This window comes from Microtus ochrogaster, assembly GCF_000317375.1.
Source record: "Microtus ochrogaster isolate Prairie Vole_2 chromosome 14 unlocalized genomic scaffold, MicOch1.0 chr14_random_2, whole genome shotgun sequence".
NCBI classification, from domain to species: domain Eukaryota; kingdom Metazoa; phylum Chordata; class Mammalia; order Rodentia; family Cricetidae; genus Microtus; species Microtus ochrogaster.
Window position 1 is genome coordinate 12,671,578 of NW_004949097.1, and position 15,739 is coordinate 12,687,316.

The 15,739-nt window shown below is 43.8% G+C and overlaps 1 protein-coding gene across 2 annotated transcripts in view; it reads right to left on the bottom strand.

Annotated features, from left to right (window-relative positions):
• Itpr2 (inositol 1,4,5-trisphosphate receptor type 2) overlaps positions 1–15,739 on the bottom strand; it is a 408,993-nt gene that overhangs the window by 115,665 nt on the left and 277,589 nt on the right. For both annotated transcript variants that reach the window (XM_005364599.3, XM_026787888.1), the window contains 6 exons: positions 12,030–12,213; positions 10,340–10,596; positions 7,929–8,129; positions 7,084–7,194; positions 3,059–3,154; positions 416–538 (listed from right to left, as the gene is read on the bottom strand). In XM_005364599.3, coding sequence (XP_005364656.1) covers positions 416–538; positions 3,059–3,154; positions 7,084–7,194; positions 7,929–8,129; positions 10,340–10,596; positions 12,030–12,213 — 972 coding nt within the window. The remainder of the gene's footprint in view (positions 1–415; positions 539–3,058; positions 3,155–7,083; positions 7,195–7,928; positions 8,130–10,339; positions 10,597–12,029; positions 12,214–15,739) is intronic.

Genomic DNA, 15,739 nt, shown 5'->3' on the forward strand with positions numbered 1-15,739 from the left:
AAAATAAATAAATAAATAAGTAAAATAAAAAAAAAAAAGAACTTGTCAGCCTATGCCTGAAGGGCAGAGCTCTCTGGATTAGCCCTGGCTAAACTGTAGAACACCCCTACCCACCTCTTCATACCCTGCCTCCTCAGGAGCTGGCCTTCCCTCTCCTGAGGTTCTGGAGTGAGACACTTTCTTCTTCCAGGCCCAGAAGTATTCTCCCGAGCCTCTTTAACTTGTCAAAGGCTCCCTAGTGGACCCTGAATTTCATAATTGGGAATTCTGAGGACTTACTGTTTTCTCTAACTGAAACCAAAGAAGGCAGGCACTGAATAAATAAGGATATCAGAAGGTAAAAATATAACAATAATCCATCAGCATAAGACACAATGACCAGGTAAGCAAGATAAATGCAGAAAAATATGCGCACCTGATGGGCCAGAATGTAGATGTTGTGACCAACGTCCTTTGGAGAAACACCGTCATCCCCTCCCTCCTCGTCTCCGTGGTCACATTCCAGTCCTTGGTTATAGGCATGCTTCATCACATCCACCTAGCAATAAATAATGAACAGTCAGAACAGGGTCTGCAAGGCCTGCAGCAACTCATCGTTAGTGAGCTTTAACTTAAAATTGGCAAGTTTCATGGCAGACAAAACTATAAAAGCTGTAAGTGAACAAATATCTCATTTTCTCCCATATCCAGACTCAAGATCTGAGTGTGTGCGCGTGTCTATCTGTAAGCTGTGAAGGTAGACGGGACTGTGAGAAGAGAGAACGAGAGCTAACAGAAGCGGAAAGCGGGAAAGACGGGGTAACAGACTACACGAGAGACGAAAGGCAGGCATCTGAGACAGGGAGCCAGCAAAGGGGAAGACAGGATCGACAATGTGGAGGTGATTAGGAAGGAAAAAGTATAATGGCGTGTCTCTCATCTTCCACTGTCAACTAGAGAGCCTAGATTTATCTGAGGGAGTTTCACTGGGAGACTGCCTCCCTCCCTCAGATTGGCCTCTGGAGCATTTTCTGTTCTTTTTCGGGAATTAATGTGGGAAGGCCGTGCTCACTGGGGGTGATAACAACCCTAAGCAGGTCTGACCTAGGCTGCAGAAGAAAGGCCAATGAATGTGAGCCTGGGCCTGAGCCAGCAAGGAGCTTTCCTCTGTGGTTCCTGTCCTGACTGTCCTCTGTGATGGACCAACCTGAAAGTGTAAGTCAAATAAACGCTTCCCTCCCCGAGTTGCGTTTGGTCATGGCGTTTATCACAACTGGAGAAATCTAATGAGTACAACACATTTGTGCAAAACATGCCATAATAAAGCTAATGTTAGCTTTATATAACAGAATATATATAACTAATGTATATACTAACAGAAAATAATTTTAGAAATATTCTTGAAAACCACAGTTATTGAAATGAACATGGAATCATTTTGTGACAATGTTCAGTGTTTATCTGGAACACTCTGTTTCTATTTTTGGACACTAATGCTCTGAAGTCTCCACGATTTAAGTGAATTTGGAATCCGGAGAAACCCCCTGTTTATTGGGCATTCAAGAGGGAGCTGGAGACAGGGTGCTGGCCCCAGTATCGGGCACTGGAGAGCCCAAGGTGGGCAAGCAGAGTGTCTCTGCTCAAGGGTCCAGCAGGGGGTGAGCGGCGCACTGTTAGAGGCCTGGGGCATCTAACTCAGTTTGAGGGGGGTTCAGGAAGGAGGGAGCAGATGATAGAATGGGTGTCAATGGCAAAGGATACTCTCTTCAAAGTGAGTGCCCAGAGCTTCGTCAAATGAATACATATTCAGTATCCCACTAACCACAGGGAGTCCACAGCCCTTACTCTACCCCCTGTGGAGACAAGGCGCTCAATGAGTAACGTGAAGCTGGACTGCCTATCTTCTCTCTCCGCCTATCCTTCCTGACTCCATTCTTCACAGGGAATCCAGCACACGTGGCTCCAGCCTCCACAGACTGGCCCGCAGCACCAGCAGCGTCCCTGACGTGAGGGGACTTTGTCACGGGAGTGCAGAGCAGCACCGTTTGAACATGCTCCACGGGGCTCTGGCATGCCTGAATGACATCATAGTTTACGTGGCAGAGGTGAAAAGGAATACAGCTTTAAATTGGCACTCCGTGAAGTCACCATCTTGTCTCCCTCTGTCTCTCAGACGTCATTCATGAGAGCGATTCACAAAACATGCAAACCAAATTCATCTGTGTTTTTAGGAAAGTACAACAAAACCCGGGGGCGTGGTAAACCAGCTCTTCAGGCCCTATGCACCACCATCCCTGGGTGTCCTTCCCTGGGGAACCGGCTTCCGGAGCTCCTGAGGATCCCCAGATCTGTGCATAATCAAGTCCCGCTCCAAACCAGAGCAATCTGCTTGTACTGTGCACATGCACACACCCTCCTGTGTACTCAAATCATCTCTAGGTCGCTTACAGTGTGTAACATAATACAAACACTATGTGAATTGTTGCATTGATAGGAAAAAAACAAGGTAAGAGTCTGTAGGTGTTGGTCTGTAGGCTCGGCCCACAGATTGTCAAGCTATAGGGCTGAGCCCACAATACTAACAGCCGACTGTACCCAGAAATCACTAAAGTCAAGATAATTCTTTTTTTTTTTTGGACAAAAATCATTTGTATATAAGTAAGTAGAGTGTGGAAATTTAGCTAAGAAACATGCTTAAAGTGGATAAAACTAGCAAAAGCAGGCTGAACCAATAGCTCAGGATTAAGTACACTTCCTGCTCTTGCAGAGGACCCGAGGTCAGTTCCCAGCACCCACATCCGGGTACTTACAACAGCCTGTAACTTTGGCTCCAGGAGATCTGACATGTTTCTGGCCTCCAAGGGCAGAAGAACACACATTACATACATATACATAGACACACACATACACATAAATAAAAACAGAAAAATAATTCTAAAATAAAACCTAGTGAATCCACAGGTCCCAGTCACTTGGGCCTTCACCACCCTCCCCTGCAGAGGCCATGGTGCTCCAGCCAGGCTCCCTGGAGCAGCGGGAGATGCTACCCCTGGCAGACAGCCTGGGCAAGCGCGCTTACCAGTTCTTTGGGTCTCATGTTGAAGAGAATTCTCTCTGCGTTCTCGCTGTCGTGTCTGCTCTCCATGATGGCCAGCAAAAGCTTGGAGGCGTTGTTCTGGGGACAAGGGCTGAGTGAGTACACACACAATTCACACAGATCGACAGCCCTCTGCATCTGTGCAGGCTGAGATCACCAGGCCCTTTTTGTTTTCTCAATCAGGAGAAATCTGAAACTTCTTTATTTACTTTGTCTTACTATCAGAAAGTAGGATATTTTACGAGTCATAAAAGATGGGGGATATTTTTTGAGGATTTTTTTACCCTAAGACAGGGTTTCTCTGTGTAGTCCTGGATGTTCTAGAACTCACTCTGTAGTTCAGGTTGGCCTCAAACTCACAAGATCTGCCTGACTCTTCCTCCCGAGTGCTGGCATTAAAGGTGTGCACCACCACCGCCTGCCTAATGGGGAATATTTTAAAATTACAGGTGTCTTAAATGGAAGACTGACTAGACACTACATTAAATAGAAATATATTTTCTTCCAATGTTTTAAAAATTGGATTTCAATAATGACATCTTAATAATACAATCAGATGAGCAGGAATCAGTGACATTTTGTGGACATGGTATGTATATAATTTAAAGAATAGAGTACAGCCATTTTAAAAACAAAGTAATAATCATAGCAGCATATTGAAATGTTACATACATTTGTGAATCATCAATGAGAACTAATATTGAAGTCCTAAATTCCCAATTGGAAATATGGAGATGTTTTCCAGATAGCTCACTGAATTCATCACGTTTATTAATATTTTCGACTATTCTCTTAATAAAGAGTGAAAACGGTATGTGTTCCTGGATGCTACCTCAGATACTACTACTTAAGATCGCAAAGTATGAAGTAATTTTCAGTCTTAAACCGGTACCAGAGAGTCACCACAGGAAACACTGTTACTCCATACAGACTCCTGATGTGTGTGTGTGTGTGTGTGTGTGTGTGTGTGTGTGTATGAGAGAGTGGGGGTGAAGGGATTTAAAGGCATGTCTAAGAGACTCAGAGTCCACATGTTTTTAGAGTGGAATAATTAAGAATGAAATAATCAAGCTGAATCGTGTTTGGCATAGGCAGACAAAGCACTAATTGGTGAGACTGTATAAACTAACTCCGGTTAGATTGGGTCCTAGGTTCCATCCAGTGCTCCCAGCTCTGCCAAATGCCACCTTTAAAAGGATGTCTAATGGTCCTGAAGGTAACAAGGGTGATGGTGGGTCACGCCAATGCCACAGCCACCATGAAAGATTTCAGTGCAGGGAATGGGTTCTATTTTTTTTCTATTCCGTTTTTGCATTTTATGAGTATTTTCAAGTCCTATGAACCACTTTTATAACCTAGGTTCCAAGTAATAGCTGTTTAAAATATGTCTTAGGGATTAAACCCCACAGAATTCAGGTAATACCCTGGCAGGACAGGGTGTGTTCTCAATGAGCCACGCTCTGCAGGGCCAATAGAATAGGACTCTAAAATGTCTCCAGTTTCTGGCGCCATTGGCTGTGTGGTGCTTTTAACCAATTTTCTTTCTCATACTTTGTGAGAATAGAAAGAAATCTTGCCAATGGCATCCTGAACTCTGAACCAATTTAGAAGTTCGTGCACCTGGGTATACTGAAAAACCTAAGTACTCCTGCTAACGGGATTTTCCTTCTAAGGGAAGCTGGAGTCTTTCTAAACAAAACACAGACATGCACCTCTGACCAAATGTAGCACCTGGCAGTCACAGGTCAGTTACAAAATCAGTGTGAAGGATGAGACACGCATCTGAGACGTTCGCTAAGCCAGAGATTAAATGAGTATATAAAGAATATTTAAAATGGTAGTTTTTATAATACTGCATTTGAATTATATTAAGTCATATGGTATATACTTATAGTGCTATACTATATTGAAGGTATGTTACTAAAATTATGGCTAACTAAGCCATCAAATCCAGGAGTCAATGTTACTAACTGATTTATTATTTGAAGTGTCTCATCACATAAGTGTTGCCAACATGAATAACTCTCATATAACATGGATAATTCTCACATAACATGGATATTCTCACATAACGTGTATAATTCTCATATAATGCCTCCTCTCATAAGTGTCCCTAAACTTGCCAACGTGGGTAATTGTGCCTCACAGCTGCTCTCTTATCAGGCATAATAAACACAAAATCTTTAGATTTAAAGAGTATACTCACTTCAGACTTTAAGTTAAAACCATATTCAAGGTATTTCAAGAGAAACAAACACAACTGTTGCTTTGGCTGCACGCTGATCTATCTGACTGTCATGTTTCAATAAATTGTGCTACTGAAATAAATAAAAACGGAATGACCCGTTTTAAAAGCACTTTCATTTGAATACCTAATATTTTGGTTCAGTAACTCGTCATTATTTAATTTTTCAAAGTAAGATTTGGATTTGTAAATAACCCACACACCTACACTCTGTGTTAAGTTGGTGAGTCACTCAACACCTCCCCCACAGAGCCATGTGACTGACAAGCCCGGTTTTAGAATTCAGCTTCTAAACAACAAAGAGCTTCAGCGGCCTCTGGATGCTGTGTCTCCGTGAATTACAGTTAAAGCTGAATTTCAGAGAGAAGGACAAACTCTTGATAGCGTCTCCAGTTGGGTTGCACGTCACCTACACCAGGTGCTCACTAACTGAAGCAAAAGCCCAAGGAACAAAGGCAGGAAGGGCACCCCCATCGTGAAGGTGGGCCAGGGTGTGGGTGCGGGTATTAGATCTTATACACAGTACGGACGAAAGCATTAAATACACAAACAGAGCCCAGCACAGACTTCACAGTAGTGGATCTGGGTACAACCCACTGTATACAGACAGCATTCTGGATTCTCCTTGGCCACTAACTGACCTGCCAATGTTCAGCCTAATTTTCTATCAAGTTGGAGAGGCCTGGCTTTACGAAAAACAAGAGTGTGTTTAGCCATGTAATGAGCTGCTGAGTTTGTTTATATGTGCTGTGCACGTGTGTCAATGCATGTGGAGTCCCGAGGACAATCAGCAGACCCTTAGGTAGGCCGCCTACCTTGTATGTGAGGTCAGGTCCCTCACTGGCCTACAGTTCACTGGTTATGGGGCTATGCTGGCAGAGGCCAGAGATTCCCAGAGAGGCCGCTCTTCAGCACTTAGAAGGCATAGCGCCACACTGGGCTTTTTCAGATGGCTTCTGGGGACCAAACTTGAGAGCTGTTCTTACCAAGCTATCGATCCCCTTACAGGCCCCTGGGTTTGGTTTTAACCAGTGTAAATATTCAACACAATGATGCAGTCTAAAGTAACTTATCTAACTTGAATATCATTTCTTAGCACGTAAGATTTATGTAAATTGTTTTTATTTATTTATCTATTTTCATTTGAACAAAAATATTTGGATGCCATTATGCTCCTAAGTTTTGATAGATATAATTTTTTTTTTTTTATTTTGGTTTTTCGAGACAGGGTTTCTCTGTAGCTTTGGAGCCTGCCCTGGAACTCCCTTGGTAGACCAGGCTGGCCTCGAACTCACAGAGATCCACCTGCCTCTGCCTCCCGAGTAGATATAATTTTCTGGAAGTGGATACTAGGCTCAACATAAACACTATGATTGGGAGGTGGCGAGATTCAACTAAAATTCAACATTCCTTTATGCTATCTAATTGTGACCACTAGATGAAATTCTCAAGCCAGGGCAGATTAAACGCCCATGAGACAGTGGGTATTAAACACTTTCCAATTCTATTTGTAACAAAAATGGGAAATTTAAACAAGGTAGAGGAGGTAAGGGGCTGCTTCAGCACCTCTAGCAGAGAACCTCACTGTGCCTGTGGCCTGCAGGAGCTCACACGTTCCCTGGCTCGGTGAGCCTCCTGAGCTTGCTGCCCTCTCCTGTCGGTTCCCAAGTTGAGCAGGTGATGGTGTTTTGCACAATCACTTGAAGACTCAGAATTCACTCTGCACGGGAGGTGAGTGTGGAAAGTGCCGGGGTCACCCTACCTTCAGCTGCAACACCAAGTCCATTCTGTATTTGCCCAGAGGGTTGATGTCGCTGAGAATCAGAGAGATGATGATGTCGATCCCATTCGATTCGTGAGTGGCGATGCAGGTCTAGAAAAGGAGATGTCTGTAAAATGGCATGCTGCTTGCTCTCCACACTAGAGACGGCAACAGAAGACCTGAAACTTTTAAATGCCAGGTGCATTTGTACAAATGTTGGAAAGATTAATAAGTTTTTTGGCAGGTGGGCTCTATTAATTGACTTGCACTGGTCAATGCCTCTGGGCCCTGAATACTAACACATCACCGAGTGTGTAACACATGTATCAGACTAACTCATTGAGTGTGTAACACAGGTATCAGATTGGCTCACTGAGTGTGTGTAGCACACGTATTAGACTAGCTCACTGAGTGTGTGACACAGATATCAAACTAGCTCACTGAGTGTGTAGCACGGGTATCAGACTAGCTCACTGAGTATAACGTGGGTTTTAGGTTCCCCTGCACTGCAGTGGAGCCAAAGTCATAGCCAGTTAACCCCACACATCTGGAGAGATTCTCTACAGAGAAAACCTGAACACTGGGAAGGAATGTAATCTTTCCCTTCTTTTGTAATTCTTTTATCTTAAATACGTTCACGAGAATCTTCTTTCACAATGAAATTTAAAATATGGCCTGGCATTTGCTCGCCTACATCTCCACTTCTGTATCTTCTGTAAGAAAGCGCCAACGCTGGCGGAGCGAGCAGGAAGACATCACGGCCCAGGAGGCCGGCTCTGCACTTAGCCTGGCACACTGCTCCTGAGTCCGGCTCCCATCCCGTGAAGCTCCGCTGTCATGGTTACCTGGTTTTCGTGGCACGGGCCCTGGCAGTACTCCGTCAAGCTCTCCAGGGTCTGGTTGACCAGCGCTACATTCTTCTCGTTGATGTAGAGACCCAGCAGGCCCAGGCCACCTGTGGTGCTCCCGCAGATGCAGTCCAGAAACTGAAGCGTCTCACACACGAGGTTGTGGTTCGTTTTATTGTTCTGATTCCTCAAGAAGTTCTGGAGGGGTTAAAGAAGGTGCAGCTGAAGGACCAGGAGCAAAACACAGAAAAAAGGTGCTGGCCATGTCCAGCGCTCTCTCCTCTCTCTCTCTCTCTCTCTCTCTCTCTCTCTCTCTCTCTCTCTCTCTCTCTCTGTGTGTGTGTGTGTATGCGTGGACATCTTGAGTGAAGGGAGGGGACCAACAAAAGGGGGGAGTAATAAGGGAAAAATAATGGGGGTGATGATGTCTAAGCAGAATGATAAGGGTGAGGCTGTCATAATAAAGCATTGTTTTTCAGAGGGAGGGCGGCTGCGGGGAGGGACTGGGAGAAGAGGAAGGAAGGAAAACTACAGTTGGAAGGTAAAATAAGTTTTAGAAAAGCAAACTCTATTTTTCATGATAATTTTAAAATAAAAATATTTAAATATTGACTTACTAAGTTTCTATTAAAAGAGAGGCCTCTTGGGTTGTTGCAAAAGCATCTTCAGAACAGGTCATAACAAACACTGCTCCATTGTCATCATTTTAAATGAACAAAGGATGGAAGTAAGTATGAAAAGTAGAAAGGATAGGAAATAAAATGTTCGGGGGAAGGGGGTCCAACTTCCAAATGAACCACCCCCCTATCTTCACTGTGCAGTGGCTGTAAGGCCATGGTCTGAGAAACATGCTTTTCTATCAAGCTACTCAGGGAAGAGACCTATTTCTGTGAATGACCCTAAATCTGTACACACACACACACACACACACACACACACACACGACTGACTCTCACTGCCTGTTAGCACAGAAAGTGTCATAGCAAAAGCTGGAGCCTTCTCCCTGGCAGCACAATGGGCTTGGGATCATGGGAAACACCTCCGTATGTGTGGATAAGTATTGTTAAGAAATGCAGCAATAGATGAAGTTACTAAAGGAAACAGTCGAGACTGTGTATAACAGAAGATGTACATGCGTGGATCAATGTTCGTACATGGAATTTTCTAGAAGAAAACAAACTGTTATTCGGTGCACTTCCTTCGGGGAATAAGCTAAGGAGAGAACAAGAAGAGAAAGAGTGGGGAAAGAGAGGGGTTTTCTATCTTAATGTTCTTACAGATACCTATTTGTTTATCTGAATTTGTTTTTAACTATTTGTGCTTCTTAGTGTCAAAGTAGTCTTCTACAGTACCTGCGCCACACTCCCGTGAATGACATAGCATCGGATATTACATCATCTGCTCTGCAGTCTATGCCTACACTGTTAGGGCACGTGGGCTAGAGCCAGCAGGTGGCACACCCTGCAGAAGCTTGATCTAAGCTGCACAGGCTGGTCCACACGAGCCATGCTCCCCCATCATTCCTTCCAGAGCATCCAATCGCCATGGGCAATGCTTTGTCTGAACTGCCATTTCCTGCCTTCAGATCCCGTGTTCCAGACTTTCTGTGTGGACAGACGCTGCTAGAACCAGATGGTCTGGTGGAAATTCAAGGTAGAGATCCTGGGTAGGGCCCACTGCAGGAACCCCAGCCAGCTCACTATAATTCATTAATAAAACTACTTCCCAGCTATGCTAGCTAATAGCATGGTTAAGCTGGTTGGCATGGTGGGCATGTGTCTTTCTTGGCAGCCATCTGCCCAGTGGAAACTCTACAGGTGAGCATTCTCACTCTCCCTCAGTCTGGCCAATCAGCTCCATTTGTGGGCCTTTGCTATGCCATCATGGGCAACACTGTTGACAAATACAGTGACAGGCAAAGCTGAGGCATCCCTGGTCCACCCATCTGACAGAGGAAACAGTAGTGGTGAGATACTATGACATGGGCTACATTAATTTGCAAAGCAATTTTAACTATTATAAGAATGCTCTATATTACTTTGTTTCTAATGAAACATAAAAATATATATTGTGCCCAACAACTATGGACTGGGAAAGAGTCTCAAACCATGAGAGGGAGATAAGATGAAGATGATCTTCCTGAACGAACACCACAGAGGGATAGCAGATGGGGTTCAGTGGTGCTAAGATGTGAGTTCTGGACCACAGGGTAACAAAGTGTGGATTTGTTTGTTTGTTTGTTAATGCATGAACATTTTTCCTCTTGTTTTTCTTCCTTACCATTTCAATAGGACATTGGTGTCTTTGTTGATTATTTCTCCAAAATTCCCTCCTAAATCCCCTATTAGTTTCGCCTGGATCGCTCTCCCGCAGGCTACAGAGCTCACCCACAGGGAGCGGAGACGCACCTGTAGCTCTCGGTTGTGATTCTCACACAGTAGCTGCAGGAACCTGAGAATGGGCCGCATAATGGTGATGGCGGGGCTCATGGTAACTTCCTCGGCAGACTTTTCCTCCGCACTTCCTGCTTCCGGTCCTGGGCACACCATGTCTATCTCTGGGTCCATCTCTCTTCTGTACACACAGTAGGCTTTGGATGTGGCTGAAGATGCCTCTGTCAGCTGCCCTTTCATTCCCTCTTTCAAATGAAGTGAAGGATCTCTCACTGAAAAGCAAGCAATAGTGGATTTCTGATTTTTTTTAATTAAAAAAATAAAAAAAACTCTGCAATATTGGATTCAGATTTCTCCACAGCTTGATTTTAAAATTACCTAACAAGAGGCCCAATAATTTCCTGGAAGGGACAACTGAAAACTTGACACAGCAATCAGAAGAAAAGGCCTTCATGCTTAACTGGTTTCAGAATTTTCTGGTATACAAATGTATATTACAATGACACATAAGAACATGTACAGACATGTATAAATGACTTTACAAGTATATTGCAAAGGGTGGGAGAGGTAGTGTCTTAGTTGCTTTTCTATTGCTCTGATAAAACACCGTGACTAAAAGGGTTTATTTCATATTGTGATAGATATATCACAAGATTATTTATATGTGTGCATGTGTTGTATTAATAAGTTACATATATACTACACATATGCATATATATTACACACATATGTATATATTATTAATAGGATTACATGTAGAGAGCGCATATATGTAGCGATAGATCAGTCTATCTCTAAGGGAAATTAGAGCAGAAACTCAAGGCAGGAATTGAGCAGAGGTCATGGAGGAATGTTGCTTACTGGCTTTCTCCTCCTGGCTTAATCAGCCTGCTTTCTTACAGAACCCAGAACCACGTGCCCAGGGAGGCACTAACCACAGTGAGCTGAAACCTCCCACATCAATCACTAATCAAGAAAATGCCCACAGCCATGACTACAGGCCATTCTTATGAAGGCATTTTCTCAATCAAGATTCCCTCTTTCCAGTTGTGTCAGTTGACAGAAACCAACCATGACAAATAGCTTGGCAGTTAAGAGCCCTTTCTGCTTGACCAGAGGACTAAGCTCAGCTCTCAAGCACCCACGTCAGGGTGCTCATAGCATCCTGTAGCTCCAGCTTCAGGGATCCAACACTTTCTTCTGGTCTCTGTGGACACTCACACACATGTGTGGCACACACAGAAAGAACAAGAATATATCAAGAAACATATGTGTGTACACACTTAAAAATTCCTAAAGATCTCATTTAAAAATGATAAGTTGCAAAATGATACTATTCCACAGTTTGTATTTAATTGACAATAATTGGGTTATTTCAAATGCAAACACTTTAACAAATTCTGTCCTCAGAGTTTAATTTCCATGTTCAGAAAGTTTGGGATGGTTTTCTTTACTGCACAGAACAAGGAAATCCAATGACTTTTATGTAGTCCACTGCTCCCACACCAATTAAACCTCATCTTAGTTTGGTCCCACAGGGCTATTCTATGATCAAGCCCCTTCCATCCTCTATAGACAGACATCCAAACCGGAAATACTGGAGATAATAAACCTCAGAAGCAACATGGCAAAGCTCCCTGAGATTTAAATCTTTGTTCCTTTCTTCTCTCATGCTGTTCTCCTAGATACTCAGGAAGCTCCTCACCTCTCATCCGCGGGCCTGAGGCTATGAGGTCGTTGTCATCGTCTCTCTTCTTGCTCCCTAAGTCTATGGTGTTGACAGTCACCGTGGATCTGATCTCTTTCTGAGCAGCCTTCATCCGATCATAAAGGACTTTGAAGAATTTTTCCGACTTTTTCTGCTCATGCAACTGCTTGTAGAAAGAATTCTATGGAGAAAGCATCATTTAAAATATCAGTTCCACAGGCAAGAAAAAGAGTGGTTTATTCTGAAATAAACACAGGTCCTACTGATAAAAGCACAGTGTGCTTGCTGCCTTTTACTTATTCGGCAAATAGACAGGCTTCCAGTGTCTCATTCCAATTAATACATACTAATAGCACATGTCATTACATTAATAATAGCATGTTATTACATTAATAATAATTCAGACCTTCCACTAAAATTCTAACATAGTTTATATTCTACCTGATGCATCTTCCTGCACTCTTTATTCATTATGAGTATAGTGAGTTTTCATAAGTAACTAATTCTTTCAGTCTGATAGTATCACAAAGCCGTGCATAGACACGACACATGTTTACCGAAGCCTGCTATGTGTGGGGTTCTATATTGTTGTTACAGACAGGACAGAAAGAGTCTGGGTGCCCACGTGAGTTGGTAATCCAACGTGAAGCATGGGCACTCGCTCATGCCTACCCTGTATAAACAAGGGCTCCCTGTCAGGTGGCAATGTTATTTTATTTTATGTTTTGTAGCTAACTGATAGTACATTAAACTTAGGATGAGTTACCATGACAATCTCACTTATGGGAACCCACTGGTGAGTAAGTATTAAGTTGTTCCGTTACTTTACACATAATGATGCTTTACAAGTAGTTTAGGAGGAAATTGACTGGAAATAAACTCTAGTTTGTCATCAATAATGATGCAGGAAGGATTCAAGATCAAAAGTGTGGTAAGACGTACTTAGGAGACAGGGAAGTACTTAGTTGTGGTTACTAGTCACTGCTTAGTAACTTTATGGAAGAACCCAGAAGGATGGGTAGCGGACGGAGGCAGGAATGTGCTCCGCAAAGATGTACATGATCAAGTGGAACCAGACACATCCCCAGATAAGAGCTGAACAGGCAGGCAGGGGGATCTGACAGCTGCTGATGTGTTTTCAGGGGGGAATGCCTGGAGGCTCTAAACTCCGGGTGACACTCATTCCTGTCTCTGCTTCTCACATGCGCAGCACCTACACACAGTGCGTTTTACACAACTGTCAACTTCACGTCTGTTAGGGGACACTCCTAAGCAGAGGGCTAGCAACCTCTTTACAGGAGCAGGACCAAAAAGAGCTCACCGTAACCATGGCAACTACACTGAGACAGTCAAGCTGATGGCTCGCAGGATAAATGCAGCATCCTCAGACCTTTATAGTCCCACAAATTAAGCTGATGTTTGAGCTCTAATCTTTGTACTATAGAAGGTAAAGGGAAGCTGTAACACATTAGTGAGACAGTCCAGGTCATGTCCCAGCTCTATGAAGACAAAGCTTTGCAGTCAGGGGTCCATTAACACCCACCCTCTTACGGGGGGTTATATATATACATATATATATATATATATGTATGTATGTATATAAAACAGATATATATATCTGTTATATAACCCACAGGCTGTAGCCCTGGGTGTAGATAGTTTATATAAAGGATACCTGGGCTCTACAGAATAGCGTTGGGTTAGATGATGACCAAAGTATGTTCCATGGGTTTATCAAATGGCACGGCATCTACTCAAAGACACCGCGTTATGGACAAAGAGTGTCAGAGGGAACTCTCAAGGCTCTTTGCAGGAGCCAAAAGCAAAGGATAAATAGTGTTAGAGAGGAAGAATCTGCCCCATGGAGGAGAAGAAAATGGAAGGAATGGAGGAAGGAGGCGACGTGGCGGAGTAGAGACTAGTGTATCAGCTTCCTTTCCAGTTGCTGTGATAGATCACTCTGTCAAAGGTAACTTGGGGAGACAGGGCTCATTCGCACACAGTTCTAGGTGAAAGTGGACCATGGTGAGGACATCGCAGATGCAGGAGCTTAAGGCAATTGGAGCGAGCACATGCACAGTCAGTAATGAACGCAAGTCTGCCTGTGCTCAGCCTGTCTTCTCTCCTTGTTCATGGCTCAGGATCCCCAGCCTAAGGAATGGTGTCACCCACAGTGTACGGGTTCTCCCACTGAACTGGTACAATCAAAACAGTCCCCACAGGCACATCCACAGGCCAGCTTCGTCCAGGTCAGTCCTCATGGAGACTCTTTAGGTGACAATTTTATAAAGCTACCCCACTGGGAAAGACAAAGGCTCACATATGGTGGTCAGCCACTGACGCTTGCTGGGGCTAAGAAAATAGAAGGTTATCTCTGGGAAGGAGATATTCATTGTGACCAGAGGGTACAGAATCTGGAGCCAGGCAGCACAAACACAAATGTCAGCTTTGTCTCTAAGTAACCATGGGGCTGAGATCTGCCTGCTTCTTCTTTGGTAATCTAGGATGGTATATATTAATCACAGGCTTTAATTAATATATAAGGATTAGCTAAATTAAGGTATGTAAGAATGGTTCCTAAAACTCAATAGCCTTTATGTTATATTTTCTTTCTTTCTTTCTTTTTGAGACAGCCTTACTCTTGACAGGGTCAAGCAATCCTTCGGCTTGACCTTCAGTGCTGGGATAACAAGTGTGACCAACAATAGCTAGCTTTTATTTCTCTTATTGTGAGTGTTTGAAGTTATAATTTCTTCTATCTGCCTCCACGAATCCACATCTGGCCAAGCATATCCGGTGCAGGAAGTCTCATGAAGTAAGGATGGGATTCACTCTGGTCCAGAGTAACTGGAACAGGGCAGTTGAGATAACCCATGAACAGGGAAGGGAAATTAAGAATATTAACACAGGGCAGGAGAAATAGGTCAGTGGTTAGGAGTACTTGTTGCTCTTATAGAGGACCTACGCTTAGTTCTCAGCACCCACACAGAAGTTCATAATCCTCTGTAACTTTAGCTTCAGGGGATCCAAGTTCCTCTCTGGCTTCCATACACTTCCCATTTACTCTCAGTTTCCTTTGCGAGGATGGAGATGTGGTCTCTCAGTTTCCTGCTCCAGCTACCGCTGCCCTGCCTCCCCATCTAGGAAGGAGCCATAAACAAAACAAGCTCTTGCTACTATAAGCTGCTTGGTCCTTGTGTCTCATCATAGCAACAACAGTTCTAACACAGCGGGGACACGTCACTAAACTGGGGTCAGACTCAGCGGGAGCGTCACTAAAGGGGGGGTCAGATTCAGCTGGTCTGATCTAGCCTTCTTCAAGCCACAGCACACAGCTGACATCCCGGCACCACCATGTCCCTAAATCAGAAACCTAAGCAGCAGAACCTAGAGAGTGAGGTTTTCTTAGCCCACAAGAGGGTTTTTTTGTGCACAGATTTGTAATAATGCTGTTTCCTCAACAGATGTGTGTGACTCTTGTCTTCTTCTCTTTTCTGCATGAGAGATTGAACTGATGGCTTCAGAACTGCTACGCACACTACATTCCCAGTTCTCCTTTCTTTTTAAATTTGGGACCTGATTTCATAAAGTTTTCCAGACCAGCCTTCAGCCTGCTCCATAGCTCAGGTTTCCCTTGAACTTCTGGTCCTCCGGCCACAGCCTCCTGAGTAGTTGGGATGACAGATCCGTATCACTAGTCAGAGTAT